Here is a 16,233-nt window from a genome sequence, read left to right as displayed (position 1 = left end):
TGATTTCTCTGTTGAATCTGAATAACATCCTTGCTGGGTAGAGTATTTTTGGCTGTAGGTTCTTCCCTTTCAGCACTTTAAACATATTGTGCCACTCCCTTCTGGCTTGTAGAGTTTCTGCTGAGAAATCAGCTCTTAACCTTATGGGAGTTCCCTTGTATGTTATTTGTCATTTTTCTCTTGTTGCTTTTAATAACATTTCTCTGTCTTTAATTTTTGTCACTTTGACTACTAATATGTCTTGATGTGTTTCTCCTTGGGTTTATCCTGCCTGGGACTCTCTGCACTTCCTGCACTTGGGTAGCTGTTTCCTTTCCCATGTTAGGGAAGTTTTCAACTATAATCCCTTCCAATATTTTCTCGGGTCCTTCCTCTCTCTCTTCTCCTTCTGGGACCCCTATAATGCGAATGTTGGTGCATTTAACGTTGTCCCAGAGGTCTCTCAGGCTGTCTTCAGTTCTTTTCATTCTTTTTTCTTTATTCTTTTCTGCATCAGTGATTATCACCATTCTGTCTTCCAGGTCACTTATTCGCCCTTCTGTCTCAGTTAATCTGCTATTGGTTCCTTCTAGTGTATTTTTCATTTCACTTATTGTATTGCATATCTCTGTTTGTTTGCTCTTTAATTCTTCTAAGTCTTTGGTAAACTTTTCGATCTTTGCATCCAATCTTTTTTCAAAGTCCTGGATCATCTTCACCATCATTATTCTGAATTCTTTTTCTGTAAGGGTGCCTATCTCCTCTTCCTTTAGTTGTTTTTCTGGGTTTTTATCCTGTCCCTTCATCTGGTACAAAGTCCTCTGCTTTTTCATTTTCTCTGTCTTTCTGTGGCTGTGGTTTTCAGTTCCACAGAACGAAATACTGCAGATACTGCTGTCTGCCCTCTTGTGGAGGAAGCTATCTAGCAAGATCAGTTCTTTATTTTATATTCAAACTATTAGTAATTTCAACCTTTTTAAGGCAACATCACTGCTATAAGCAGTAGTTAATATTTCTGATTTAATCTGATTGGTCAAAATACCCTCACTAGTTAAAAACAAATTTTACACAAAGAATTCTTTTAAAATACATTCTTGTACTACCAAATGGTTTGGATAAAACAGCAGCCTTTTACATGCTCCTAATTCTTTACTCTAAAATGTAAAACTTTACTAAATATGTGATATGCTGACCTCTGAAATCTTCTATTTGGCTAGAGCATTTACTTGATAAGCCATTTTCTCTTTCCCCCTTTGCTAAGTCCATTCAAGTTGGAGATTTTATAACACAACTGAGAAGCAAAAATGAGTTCTAAAAACTGAAGATGTCAGTACCTGAACTAGAGCCAAGCTACTGTGGACTTCCCCACAAGGCCATGGAGGTGAGGCTGAGAAAATCCAGCACCTGGAATCACTCCTCTGCAGAATCACCTGATGCCCTTTACTTTGTTATCTACTGCAATTTCATAAATACAGTATTTCTAAGGGCTTCCTTAAGATGAAATGAGGGGGTAAAAGAAGGTGGCAAATTAGAAGGATGTGGAGTGCATCTCTCTCCACAGATGCCTCAGGAATACATCAAAAGATACAATAATTCCCACAGAAAACCAGCTGAACACTAGCAAAAGAGCTTGGACCAGAAAGGACTGCAAAGATCCCGACATACCTGGGTAAGATGGGGGGGGTGGGAGAAAAGGAGAAAGAGGAGAAGAAAAGAAAGGGATGGGTCCTACACCCTGGGGCGGGGGGAGCTGAAACTGCCGAATTTGGGGAAACCTGACAGGGAAACACCCTCTCCAACAGGGAATTTGATTGGGTCAGAAGGGAGGCATTTAGGACTGCCCAAAGAGGGTGAAGCGGCTGATCTGTGGCAGACAGTAAAGAGTGAGAAACACACAGAGGGTCTGTACCATGGCCCTGCATGTCCCAGACTAAGACATGGGTTCACAGCAGTATAGGGGTCTGGGAGCTGGAACGTGGGATCCAGAGAACTGGTTCAGGGAGAGAAACACTGTTGGCCATGGAGACGGACTGAGGGAACAGGAGGGAAGAAATCCACAACGGAGAATACCTACCACGGAAAGCTGGGTGGCCATGGTGGTGGCATGCTACTGTTGACTCACAAGCAGGGGGGGAGGAGTCACAGTTGTAGCCTCTTTTGGCACCTGCGATGAACAAAGGGAGGCCCCCTTTGGGCCCGGCTGTCACAGTTGACAAGAGAGAGAAAAAGCCCTCTGGGGGCCTGGCCTGGTATGCCAGAAGAGGAGTCAGAGAAGGACATCTCTGGAGACATTCCGTTAATACCCGAGCACACCAGCTTCCCTCTGCAATTGGCACCACCACCGCTGCCAGGGCTCCTGCGACCCAGGGAGGATGCTACTGCTGAGTCACATGCAGGGAAAGGAGCCATAGTTGTAGCCTCTCTTTCAGTGTCTGTGAGGAACAAAGAGAGGCCCCCTCTGGGCCTCACTGTTGCAGTTGACAAGGGATAGAAAAAGCCCCCTGGAGGGGCTGACATAGCGTGCCACAAACAAAATGAAAAGACAACCCACACAATGGAAGAAAATATTTGCAAACAATATACCTGACAAGGGATTATTCTCCAAAAATTTAAAAAGTTCATGCAGTTCAATATCAAAAAAAGAACAACCCAATCCAACAATGGGCAGAAGACCTAAATAGACATTTCTTCAAAGAAGACATACAGATGGCTAATAAACACATGAAAAGATGCTCAACATCACTAATCATTAGAGAAATGCAAGTCAAAGCCACAACGAGGCATCACTGCACACTGGTCAGAATAGCCATCATCAAAAAATCTACAGGGACTTCCCTGGTGGTGCAGTGGTTAAGAATCTGTCCCCCAATGCAAGGGACACGGGGTTCTATCCCCAGTCTGGGAAGAACCCAGATGTTTTGGAGCAACTAAGCCTGTGTGCCACAACTACTGAGCCTGCTCTCCAGAGCCCGCAAGCCACAACTACTGAGCCCATGTGCTGCAACTACTGAAACCCTTGTGCCTAGAGCCTGTGCTCCGCAACAAGAGAAGCCCCGCAATGAGAAGTCTGCACAACACAATGAAGAGTAGCCCTGCTCGCCACAACTAGAGAAAGCCCATGCATAGCAACGAAGACCCAAACACAACCAAAAAGTAAAAAAATAAAAATCTAGAAACAATAAATGCTGGAGAGGGTGCAGAGAAAAGGGAACCGTCCTGCACTGTTGGTGGGAATGTAAATGGTACAGCTACTATGGAAAACAGTATAGAGGTTCCTTAAAAAACTAAAAATAGAACTACCATATGACTCAGCAATCCCACTCCTGCGCATATACCCTGAGAAAACCATAATCCAAAATGAAACATGTACCACAATGCTCACTGCAGCACTATTTACAATAGCAACCTAAGTGCCCATCAACAGATGAACAGATAAGGAAGCAACCTAAATGCCCATCAACAGATGAACAGATAAGGAAGATGTGGCACATATATACAATGGAATATTACTCAGCCGTAAAAAGGAATGAAATTGACTTATTTGTAGTGAGGTGGATGGACCCAGAGTCTGTCATACAGAGTGAAGTAAGCCAGAAAGAGAAAAACAAGTACCGTATGCTAACTCATACATATGGAATCTAAAAAAATGGTACTGATGAACCCAGTGACAGGGCAAGAATAAAGATGTAGATGTAGAGAACGGACTTGAGGGCATGGGGGGGGGGGGGAGGTGAAGGGGATGCCAAGACTAAGTGAGAGAGTAGCATTGACATGTATACACTACCAAATGTAAAATAGCTAGTGGGAAACTGCTGCATAATACAGGGAGATCAACTCGATGATGGGTGACGACTTAGAGGACCAAGATAGGGAGGGTGGGAAGGAGTCGTGGGAGGGAGGGGATATGGGGATATATGTATAAAAATAGCTATTTCACTTTGTTGTACAGCAAAAACTGGCACAACAGTGTAAAGGGATTATATTCCAAGAAAGAGCTTAAAAAAAAAAAAGATGAAATAAGGAGAATACAAACTACAGTAAGCTACCTCTGCATTTTCAACCACACACCAAAGGAGTCTGATAGTAATTTTAAATCCATACCCCCCACAAACATCCATAAGCTTATGCTCTCCTCATAACTAACATCTCTGAACAAACTTTATCAGGAGTTATTCTGAGGGATATTCAAATTTTTCTAGTTTTTATGAGCTCAAATATGGGGGTGTCAAAAATTACCTGCAGTCTGGCTGTAGACTTTATTTTAATTAACTTTTAGAAAACACAAAGACATCATTTTTTGACATAATCTCCTTGCTTTTCAATACACTTTGTCCATCAAGCTTTCATATTCCCTCATTACAAAATGTTTTAGGCTGAGGTGCAAGCCACGAAGCACCGCTATTTTCACTTCTTCATCAGAAGTGAATCTTCATCCTCATAGGGCTACTTTCAGGGGACCAAACAGGTGAAAGTCCAATGAAGCAAGATCAGGACTACAGGGAGGATGGTTTAACACCTCAAAACAAAGTTTTTGCAGTGTCGACAGTGTGGGCAGAAGTGTGTGGACATGCATTGCCATGTAAGATCATAATGCCCTTGGAGAGCAGTCCTCTGAGTTTAATGCAAAGTTTAGGCTTCAGCTCTTCAATAAGCATCTCACTGTAACGAACACAGTTAATTGTTGAAATTTTTCCCGATACTGTTCCAATACTGTCCCTTGAGAATCCCAGAAAACTGTAAGCATCAATCTTCCAGCTGATGGTTGACTTCTGAACTTTTTCTCAGCCGGCGATTGAGGATGTTTCCATTCCACACTCTGTCGTTTACTCTCAGGCTTGTAATGATGAATCCATGTCTTGTCACCAGTAATGATTCTCTTTAAGAAACTTTCACCTTCCTTAGAGTATCTGCCCAAATTTTGTTTGCAGATATCCAAACACTTCTGTTTATGTTCTTCCATGAGTTGTTTCAGTACCCATCTCGAACAAACTTTTCAAAACCTAAGTCTGTCGTGGATTACTTCGTTTTGAGGTGTTAAAGCATCTTCCCTGTAGTCCTGATCTTGATCCACTGGACTTTCACCTGTTTGGTCCCCGGAAAGCAGCTCTACGAGGACAAAGATTCACTTCTGATGAAGAAATGAAGATAGCGGTGCATTCATGACTCAGCCTACAACATTTTTTAATGAGGGAATAAGAAAGCTTATTGACAGATAGACAAAGTATATTGAAAAGCAAGGACATTGTGTTGAAAAATGATGTCTTTGTCTTTTCTAAAAGTTAATTAAAATAAATTCTACAGCCAGAGTTCGGATATTTTTGACTTACCCTCATACATCACTGGCTTGCCTGAGACCAATGCACTGCGAGAATCACATAATTTAACCGTTGAAGATCCCAGGGTTCTTTGGGTTGCACCAATGCCACTGGTTAAAAATCTGACTGTTGTACTTTCTATGTTTTAAATATCAGAAGAAATTATAACTATCTGCGTGTCACAAGTGTGACAAACACATCTAATGATATGGTTATGTAAGCAGCATCTCATGTTAAAGAGAATGCAACCTGATGGGAGCATTTCCAAAAGTCAGATACTCACCACTAAGAAGAAAAAAGAAGAAAGAAAATGTTAGTTACGCAGCCTAAATCTAAAAGAATCCAAAAGATGGGGGTTTTCTCCAGGTGTTGAGTGATTTTGCACATTTAGTTCAACAAGTGTATTACCTTTTACTTTTCTCTCAAAAAGAAAAAGAAAATCCAGAGTAACCTGCCCCCAGCCTTTAGGAGGTGCCTTTCTTTGCCCAGAGTCTATGCACTGAAACACACTGAAACGTACTCCTAATGAGCTTACTTTGCTTTAGGGATTTAAAGATGCAAGCCATCACTAGTTATTCATGAATGCCAGCAGCACTTTCTACAGGGGACGGCATCTGTCAGGCTCCTCCCTGGAGGCTCAGACATCAGAGCTGCAGCCCTGGGGATAGAAAACTGTCTGAGATTCATCATATAGGCAGTCATTAGTGCAAATCTGGGTTCTAAAAATGAGTGTAAGGCAAAGGAATATACCAACATATATTTGCCACCTAATATTTTATTTTTTGATATCTGGAACTGAAAGCCCAAATGAAAGCTAAATTAATTCTTTAAATTAACTGTATAGTTTAAAGTGTGATGGCAGCATTTTTTTTAGACAATAAATATTCATCGTTTTAAGCTGCCAAGTTTGGGGGCAAACTCTCAGTAATAAAAAGCATGAAGAAAAGAGGTTATAGCTATGTTAATCATGACGGTAGAGCTAGACTCTACCAGCCAGAACTCCAAGGAGGTGAAGGCAGTAATTTAATGCAGAGAACCCCACTGAATAAAAGGTGTTTTCTCCCTTTTTATTATCTTTTTTTTTCTCTTTGTGGAGTCTTTTGATTTCCAAATCCTTCCTCCTTTCTTATTATCCTTATTTCTGATCCTATTCTCACTTACCATTAAGTGAGCCTTATTTCTTTCCTTGATGGAAATTATTTATTTTTGTTGTCTTTAAAAAACAACTTTGATATTATAAAATCATAAGAAAAGACCCTTTCCTGCAAGAAAGTGTCCAACTAGTGAAACAACAGTGGCAACATAGGCAAGATTTCACCATTCATGAGTTCTGTGCCTGTCAGTCTCCTCTATGAGCTCAAAACCAAATGCACACCTCAAATAGGAAACTGAAATTTAATGGGAAGTTCAAAAGGTAACACAAGCATTTAAACAGAAAGAGATGGAAAATCTGTTTCTGGTTGATAGAGGGGGCCAAAGTAATGGAGATTAGGCGCTAAGGAAAGATCACAGGCAGATACAAGTTTAAGGTCACAGAGATAAATCAGTTGAACCTCTCACTTTTACAAATAAAGAATCTGAGCCCCAGTGAGTTGGGTAGCTTGCCTTAAAAATTCCCATCTCATCTACTGTCCTCCAAGAGTCAGTCCCTGCAAAACCTCCCCTGTGAAACTCTCCTTCCCCTTGTTCAAAGCTGCACAGCACCAACCATCATCCTAAGTCTGGCTGATCTGCTTAGGTCTCTTTTTACCCTGACTGGAAGCTCCTAGAGGGCAGAACTTATGAGCCATGTCTTCCTAGGGTTTGACATTAAAAAAAAAAATAGTGAATATATACATTCACATGAAGCTGGCTGGTGGTAAAGTCAGGACTGGACGTTTCAACTGTGGTGGTATGATCCACGGGGGCAGATCATTACAACAATGTGGGCTTTAGAGGAGTAGGATCCTGGATTTTATTATTTCTGTATTCTGAGAAAAGTGACATATTTATTCTAATCCATAAATACCTATCTTGCAAGCCTATCAAGAACTCAATGAGATCCACTATGCAATCCATAAAGAACAGTGCTCAGCACAAAGTGAGTGATGCCACTCATTCAACTTCTTCAATTCTACAACCCAAACTTTCCCACATTTCACCATTTCTGAATTAAGGATGTGTCCTACATCCACTAGGTACACTTAAAGGGCATATTATTTCTCTTTTTCTAAAAAGTGGTTATTCAATCCATGAAGTATCCAACAATGAATGATGCCTTTAAATGGAGGAAATTCAACGGTTTCTTTTCCTTTCTCCTGCCATCAATAGCTTTGGCCTAGCTCAATGTTCTTCAGACTTTTGGTCATGACCCATCAGTGGATTGTAAAATCAGTTTTGGGTCATGAAAACCATTTAAAAATGGTATAGTGAATATGAATTGTACATAATAAAAGTAAGCATTTTTTTTCATGAAATATGTGTGTATGTATATAACTGTATGTATACATATATACACATGTATAGAAAATGTATTTCTGGTCAAAGGTTTTCAGAGAAACACTGTGCTAGTTGAAATATATAAATTTAGGGCAGATAAGTGTGACCCTGGTAGGCAAATACAGTGATGACTTTGCCATTTTAGATCAAGAACTTGAACAAGCTACGTGGGTAAGGGAGGAAGAGTCCACTCAAGGGTGAAGGGAAAGCAAGAGGCATGAGTGAAGAGGAAAAGGAATAGAATGAAGATGCGGGTGGAGCAAGTGAGTTTGAGTTTATGAAGTGCACGCACGCATGTATGCTCATGGAACCAAATGCAAATGTTGTCCCTTCTCCACCGAGTTCAAGTTCCTTCTGATGATTTACAACAGGCTAGGAAAGAGATACTATATAATTCTCTACAACATCAAGGGGGAATATTCATTTTATTTTTGATTCTACTATCATTATATTATGCAATTAGTCTTTGCCATTAAAAAATATGAAAAGTAAATATTACATTAGCAAATAATATAGTCAAGTCAAGGAAATAAACTTCTACTATATACCTTCAGATGCGCTCGCTCCACCCTATGCTAAGCTCTGGGACAACAAAGAGAACTAAAACCACAGGTTCTGCTCTTGAGAGACATTCAGTCTTCCAGGGCATCAGAAAGGCAAACCAACAATTATAAAGCAATGTAGTAGGTGTCATAATTAAGCGAGATGCTGGCAGCTATGGACACACTAAGGAAGGTTCCTAACTCAGCCCTAGCAAGGCTATTTCAAAGAAGGTTTGAGGACATGAGATGAGAACAGAGAAAAGAATTGCATGTCGCAGGCTCAGACATCAAGCACTGTTAGTAATTTAAACTGGCTACAATGCATGTGGTATAGCTATGGAGGATTAAACAGGAAATGAGGCTAGACAGGTCAGTGAAGGGACATCTCCCTCAAAGTGTCCCCAACTCCTCTTAACCTTGGGTAAAACCAAAATGTCACCCCCAAATAATGGTAAAGCCATGGCAGGATTCAGACGCTGAAGAACTTTACACATGGAAAATTCTGTGAGTTAATATGAAATTGTGAAACAAGGAAATTATTTCATTATTATAAGCAATTTACACTGAATTAAAAATAAGGTTATATCAATCATCCAGGAATTTCTACCCTCTAATTCAAGGAGTTCTGTTCTCCTATACATTTGCGTGTGTGTGTGTGTGTGTGTGTGTGTGTGTATACACATACACAAACATATATGGACAATAGTAAAGGATGCCATCTTTGCAATGGAACAAGGAATACCTTTGATAAGTTGTTTCATAAAAAATAAGAGAAAGGCTCATAATTTAAAGCTCTGTATTTTGTTAAACAATGCAAAGATTAAAATTATCATTAGACGTTTGCATTTTGAGAGGACATGCTTTGAATTCTTACCATATGCTAAGATAAAAGGATTCCAGCAAGTTTTTGCCAACAGTTGACCAATTGTGGGGAATCTTTCAATGATTGTATTTGAATCCTATAAAAGAAAATTATGTTTTGGTCAGTAAAAGGACACCACACTACAATGGAATATTACTCAGCTGTAAAAAGGAATGAAATTAGGACATTTATAGAGTCATGGATGGACCTAGAGACTGTCATACAGAGTGAAGTGAGTCAGAAAGAGAAAAACAAATATCGTATATTAACACATATATGCGGAATATAGAAAAATGGTACAAATCAACTGGTTTGCAAGGCAGAAATAGAGACACAGATGTAGAGAACAAACATATGGACACCAAGGGAGGAAAGCAGGGGTTGGGTGGGAATGAATTGGGAGACTGGGATTGCCACATATACATTACTAATAAGAAAAAAAAAATCAAATTGTACACTTTAAATATATGCAATTTATTGTATGTTAATTGTATCTCAATAAAAGTTCTTAAAGAAGAAAAGAAAAAAATAAAAATAAAGAAAAAGGACACCACGCAACTCAGAAAAGACTGAACTGCCAATACAGGTTGAGGGAGCTTGAATGCTTCTTGTTTAGTGTATATTTTAGAAAAGCAGGGGGAAAAAAGTTTAGAGAAGATCTTTAGGTAAGTAATTCTAATAAAGTTTAACAAGCAATCACCATACTTCATCCTTAAACCAGGTCACCAAAACTAACAAGTACAGCAAGTTTAGGTAAAATCAATTTTGTTGCAGAATTAACTTTATTTTACTCGTATTTAAGTCAAGAAAGGCCACTTTATCTAAAAATAACACAGGCTGCATAATAGTGAAAAAAACATTATGGGTGATTAATATCTATATGACCCCATAAATTCTTCCTGGTTTTTTATTCTAACATAATAAGAGAAGTTCCTGAGTCAGCTCCAGTAGCACTATCTCAAAGAAGGTTGAGCTGGAACTTGTAAAAAGAAATAAAAGCAGCCAAAGCATATAGATATATATCTCTGTCTATTACTGTTTTGATTACTATATACCAGATGACATCATACTTGTCTATAACAACCTAAAACCTGACACAAAAAAAAGATCAACCAAATAGAAAACAGCTTAAGATTAAAAAATACACATGCTGTTATACACGTGGCCCTTTCCCACTTCTTTACCTTTCAAGAAAATTAAAAACTAAGACCAAACTGGGATAATATCCATGTAAGCTGAAATGAGAAGCATTTCCCACTGCTGAAGCAATAAATTCCTCTCATTTGTCTGAGCATCAAGGTCAGTCCTGGGCTTTCTGGAATCACTTTAAGGTCAAGTTACAAAAGTCTTGTTACCAAAAAAAAAAACCAATATAAAAAGTTAGCACTGGTTGTTCATACAGACTGTATCTTTTTTTCTGCTTTCTAAAGACATGTGAACTCATGTCATCACTATGAATTATTCTTCAAATTTCCTACTTGCTTCTTTAAGGGAAGAAAAGTATAACACAAGAACACCTACATTAAATGACAATTTTGCTTTTCATTTTGAAATTAGAAAACAAGTATAAACAAATAATATTTTCATATTATGAAAATACATTAATTCACAAAAATACCTATTGCAATAAAAATAAGAAATCTTACATCAAAATGAAAAAATATCAAATTCTGAATGCTATAACATTTAACAATAGTGAAGACACTCATAATCTTAATATTCACAAGAAAAGTCCACTTAAAATATTTATAAGAAGAGATCTTAACACATTATTGACCTGGGGATTTTTGCAGAAACTAACACCTGTGGCCGTAGTACATCTCCAGTCAAAAATGTGTTAATATTTATCATCTCTCAGTAGAGGCCCCCCCTTTTTTGGGGGCTACATTGGGTCTTTGTTACTATGCACAGGCTTTCTCTAGTTGTGGCAAGTGAGGGCTATTCTTTGTTGCGGTGCATGGGCTTCTCATTGCAGTGGCTTCTCTTGTTGCAGAGCTCTAGGTGCACGGGCTTCAGTAGTTGCAGCACACAGGCTCAGCAGCTGCAGCATGTGGGCTCAGTAGTTGTGGCATGCAGGCTCTAGGGCGTGCAGGCTCCAATAGTTGTGGCACGTGTGCTCAGCAGTTGTGGCTCATGGGCTCTAGAGTGCAGGCTCACTAGTTGTGGTACATGGGCTTAGTTGCTTCGCGCCATGTGGGATCTTCTTGGACCAGGTATCAAACCCGCGTCCCCTGCACTGGCAGGCAGATTCTCAACAAGTGCGCCACCAGGGAATTCCTGAGCCCACTTTAAAATAGGGTTGAGAAAACAGTAAGCATTTCAGCAAACTCTTCAATATTTAAGAGATACAAAGGCCTTTAAAAGAATCCAAATTATTACTTGACAACAAGCGTTAAAAGTCTTGTTTATTTAAAAACAACTTGATTGGTCAGGAAGTCTCACATGACAAGATAACAAATCAAGAAAGAAAAGACTGAAGTCATAATAAATCAGACACTAGGAAACCACTTCCTGTCTGCAATATTTACAGGTAATTTGTCTGTCTAATCCTTCAATACATTAGGTCAATAGCACAAGTCCCTGACTGCATTCACGCTTAATAAAATCTGGTGAAGAGTTCCTGATGTCACAAAATAACCTTATTACTTTGGTCCACTACTCACCATATCTTTCAAAGCTTCATACATCTGCCTCAGGAACTCCTGGAACTGAGGCAGGTGAAGGCAGGTGTCTTGTTGAGCTTCCAAAGTGGAGGCCCGGTCCCATATGGAAAGTTTCCGCATCCAAAACTGATAATCGGAAGGAAGGCCTAATGAGTCTTGAGCCATCTCAGAAAAAGGGAAAAGGTGATGTACCTTCACAGTGGTTTGTCACACACTGAAGGAAACAGTGAACACACATCCAATCTATAAGAAAGGGGGGGAAATGAAATATTTTAAAAAGGATCTTTTATCAGTGCCTTCACAACCACTGATGAGTGAAAGGAGGATTACAAGGGACCAAAATAGCACGCTTTCTATGAAGTCATCTTTGAGTTGTGTTAAAATGTGTCACCCAGCTGTATCTCCAGTCTTTACCATCTCAACTTTTTATCGGGAATAATATCATTACACTAAAAGTCATTATACCTTCACAGGCACACGCTAATTATGTACCAAAAGCACAGCTGATAATACTTTATATCTTCTTTTTAAGATTGAGCTATTTTTAAATGTTCTGAATATGAAGTTCATTTGAGTATTTTAATGTAATGGGAAATCAAAAACATCCATGGGAGTTTCATAACAGTCAGTGTCTAAGAAACGTTTTTGAAGTTCTTATGTTTTATATGCATTTCTGGCTTCTCATTTAGGTGTAAAAAAACTCTATACATTACTGTCTAATGAATTTTCTTCCCAGTTTCTCAATTCTTAGAAAAAAAGTAAAATAATTCACTCCACATGCACCAATTTGAACAATCTGCTTAATTTAATTAAAGACTACTGTATATGCTTGATCTCCATTCAAAAGAAGAAATGCTATTTTGGTAAAATAAGATAAACTCTAATTATTGAGGAGGTAAACGAGTCCTAAGTAACAGAAAATAAAAACTCATAAACTTGACTTGCCACATCTGAAGTACATGTTAAAAAGAATAGTGGAGTTACATACAGAGTGAGCATTTGCCTCAGGCAGAGTTAGATAAATAAATTCCAGGTGCCTCACCACCATCCCAGCTCCTCACCATCCATACCCACGGGAAACATACTAGGCAAAGAAGGGAAGGCTGCTTCTCAATAGGTGCAGGCTTTTACAGACTCAAACTTTCCTGGGGCAGGGATGATACTCAGCTATCTAATTTCAAAAGACTACTCTACAAGTGGTAAGTGAGTTTAAATCTTCAACAGCAATAATTAACAGATAAAATGCTCCCAATTAAATGCCAAAACCATCAACAAAGGAGGTGTTCATTACTGAACAGGAAAATAAGAAAAAAAAAATAAGAAGACTGTACAATTTGGATTCACTGCAAAAATAAAAATAAAAATAAAAAAATCTAGACCAGGAAGTTGAAAGTTTTAAAATAGCACTAAAAATTTAGTTTTGAAAAGTCCCATAAAAATTTTTTACAGTTTAATAATAGAGGGAATATATGCATACTGTTGAATGGCAAACAGCCAAAAATCTAGACGTCTGATTCCTCTCTTTCTCTCATTATCTTCTTCATCCAAGCCACCACAAGTACCTGTCAATTCTTCCTCTAAAATAAACAAATGTGACTTCATTTGACTTCATTCACTTCTCTCCATTTCCACTGCTGCCATCCCATCCCATTCCTGTCCATCTCTTCCCTAGAGTCTTCTATCTGGCCCCAGCTGTTCCTCTCCAATTTATTTTCTACACTGTCAATAAAAACAACTTTCCTGGGTGGGGGGGACTCGAGGGAGGGTGGGGGGGAGTTGAGGGAGGGAGGGAATACGGGGATATGTGTATAAAAACAGATGATTGAAATTGGTATACCCCCCAAAAAATAATAAATAAATAAATTAAAAAATAAAATAAAATTGAGGTGTAACTGGAAAAAAAAAAAAAAACAACTTTACCAAATGGAAATCAGACCTAGTACCCTACTGCTTAAAACCCCCTTCAATACCTTCCTCGGGAAGAAATCTCAACCCCCTGCAGAAAAGATCCTGGCTCCTTACCAGAGTCTCCAAGGCCTTGTAAAACATAGCTCCAGCACAACCTCTCACGTCCTATGTTGCCTCTCCCCCAGCTGACCAGAGTCCAGTCCAGGCTTTTTCTGTTTGCAAACACACCAAACCCTGCTTCCACGCCTTTCTGCTGATTTCTTCACAGGTCTGAGCACATCGGTGAATTACCCTGGGCATTTTTTGTTCACTCAGTTACTATTGCCTCTACTGGTACATACATTCTCTGTCTTCCTTGAACTTAGCCCCGGCCTGGCAAATACTCAATAAATGTTGAATGAGGAAATATTTTTCAAAGTACAGTTCTAAGCTAAATGTTATAACAAAATGCTTTTCCAGGTAGAGCAATTTAATTTTTAAAAGGTAACTCCCCCAAAAAGAAATTTTGAAGGTATTTTTATGTTATCTATGTAAAACTTAATTATTAATATCCCATTTTATAAATACAGTAATAATAGCTTACATATACATATAATTACTATGCTCTTGGCAATATATTAAATACTTTATGCATACTAGCTAATTTAATCTTCACAACAACCCTATGAAATGGGTACATACTACTATCCTCATTTTACAGAGGCACAGAGAGATTATGCAATTGCTCAAAGGCAATTGGCTTTGTAAAAGCCAAGGGAAGTAACTGTTAGTAAGTAGTAAAGCTATGGTTGTGGAATTTCAATTCAAAGACTTCAGCTCTAAAGTCTGTGTCCTTAAACAAAGAAATAAACTGAAGAAACAAACTGATGTATTTCTAACATGTTTCATATGGCTCTAGATGTCAGTTTAGATATTTGGGGACATCAAATTGAAGAACTTTTTGATAGAAGAGACAAGACACTTTTATTTTAACAAAACTACAAACAACCTTTAGTTTAGCAATGATTATTTTAAATGGAAAAAGCTTTTAGGGATCAGGCAGTGCAGTGGTCCTGGATGCTCTATTTCACAGCCTATCTGGGGAGTCGGGGCAGTGGGAGTAGGGAGATGGTAGTGGTTGTGAAACAGGTGGTGCCCTCGTTGTGATGGTAGCAGTGGGGTTGCTGCCAGCATTTAGTGTCCAAGAGCCAAGGATGCTGAACATACTGCAATGCACTGGTCTTCAAAATGGAAAATGGTCTTCCCCTAAAAGCCAAAGATGCCCCTACTGAGAAATGCTGACCTAATCTGAACACTCCAGAATGGGCATCTGTTGGTTTTGCCTGTTTACCATTCATCCTCCATTTTTAGTTATAATACCTTACTTTTCCTTTAGGAAAGTATTTCTCCTCCATTGCCCAGCAGGTGCATTAATCAAGGTACCTACGCTATCAGCCAAGGGGTGAGATGATGATTCAAATTAGGCAAACGAGACTCTCTGCTGGGAACCTGAATCTTGAGTAGATTGCCTTAAGGGCAGAACAAAGTCATTCGAAGACTCTCTTAGTCTAGATCCCTATGTCACGTCCTTTACAAAGTATGACTTTTCAACTTTCTCTTTAATTCTGTCAGCTACCCAGGGGCCTTCCTTTTTTTTTTTTTTTTTGCTTAAATTAACCACTGTTAGTTTCTGTGATTTTCAATAAAGGAACACAAACTGATATAGTCTGATGTTAGACAGTATCTGATACAAACTGACAGCAGATAGTGGGCTGCAGACAACAGACCTTTGGAGAAAGGAGGAGAATTTAGAACTGCTACTGGGCCAACCCAGGTAAAATGGCAGTGAAACTTCTGGTCCTATCAGGGAACTGGAAACCAGAAGTCCATGGAACAAGAAGTTAATACAGATCAAAGACGCATCATCCTCTCACAGGGGCCCTGAATCATTATACTTTTCTAGTAGGAATGGCCAAGTGAAACCACTGGACTATTAAAAAAAAAAAAAAGTCACACATCTGATGATTTGCAGAGAATGCCACTCCCCAACAAGGAGCCAATGGGTCAGTGATATTAGGCTGTCATAAACATAATGAAATGGTGACTCCAACTCAAGGTGCACTTTTAGATGTGAGGCCTAACTGGGGCAAATTAATACCACCCTTGGCACCTAGAATACAGTTATGAAGCTAGTAAATGCATTTCTCCATGAGGATAAACTGAGGACATGAGCAAGCAGTTGACTTTCACCTGCCTCAAAGATACCAACTCTGCATAGAGCACATTATACAGTATGGTCTACCATACTTAAGATATCAGGCTGACAGAACCTGGAAAGTAGGAAGATACAGGTGCCTTGTTTGTATTCCATATGATGGGATATAAATCCCATGAACATACAGGGCTTCCACTTCAGGAAGTTTCTTGTAATCCAATGGTCTGTGTCAGGTCAGGATATGCCCTTTAAATCAGGGCACACAAGAATCTAGTACCAGTGGTTGCTCCAT

The 16,233-nt window shown here is 39.1% G+C and overlaps 1 protein-coding gene across 5 annotated transcripts in view; it reads right to left on the bottom strand.

The window, feature by feature from the left end:
* The window catches only part of FANCC (FA complementation group C), a 243,686-nt gene that overhangs the window by 146,150 nt on the left and 81,303 nt on the right, over positions 1-16,233 (bottom strand). For 4 of the 5 annotated variants that reach the window (XM_057720388.1, XM_057720390.1, XM_057720389.1 and 1 more), the window contains exons 2-3: positions 11,840-12,082; positions 9,189-9,273 (exon numbers count right to left, since the gene is read on the bottom strand). In XM_057720388.1, the coding sequence (XP_057576371.1) occupies positions 9,189-9,273; positions 11,840-12,004 (250 nt within the window). In that variant the 5' untranslated portion in view covers positions 12,005-12,082. Of the gene's footprint in view, positions 1-5,829; positions 5,953-9,188; positions 9,274-11,839; positions 12,083-16,233 lie in introns of all 5 variants that reach the window. The other variant, XM_057720391.1, reaches the window with a different exon arrangement.

This window comes from Hippopotamus amphibius, chromosome 2 (assembly GCF_030028045.1).
Source record: "Hippopotamus amphibius kiboko isolate mHipAmp2 chromosome 2, mHipAmp2.hap2, whole genome shotgun sequence".
Classification (NCBI taxonomy): Eukaryota; Metazoa; Chordata; class Mammalia; order Artiodactyla; family Hippopotamidae; genus Hippopotamus; species Hippopotamus amphibius.
The sequence above is the reverse complement of the archived record's forward strand: the minus strand, read 5'-3'. Positions and strand labels throughout refer to the sequence as shown.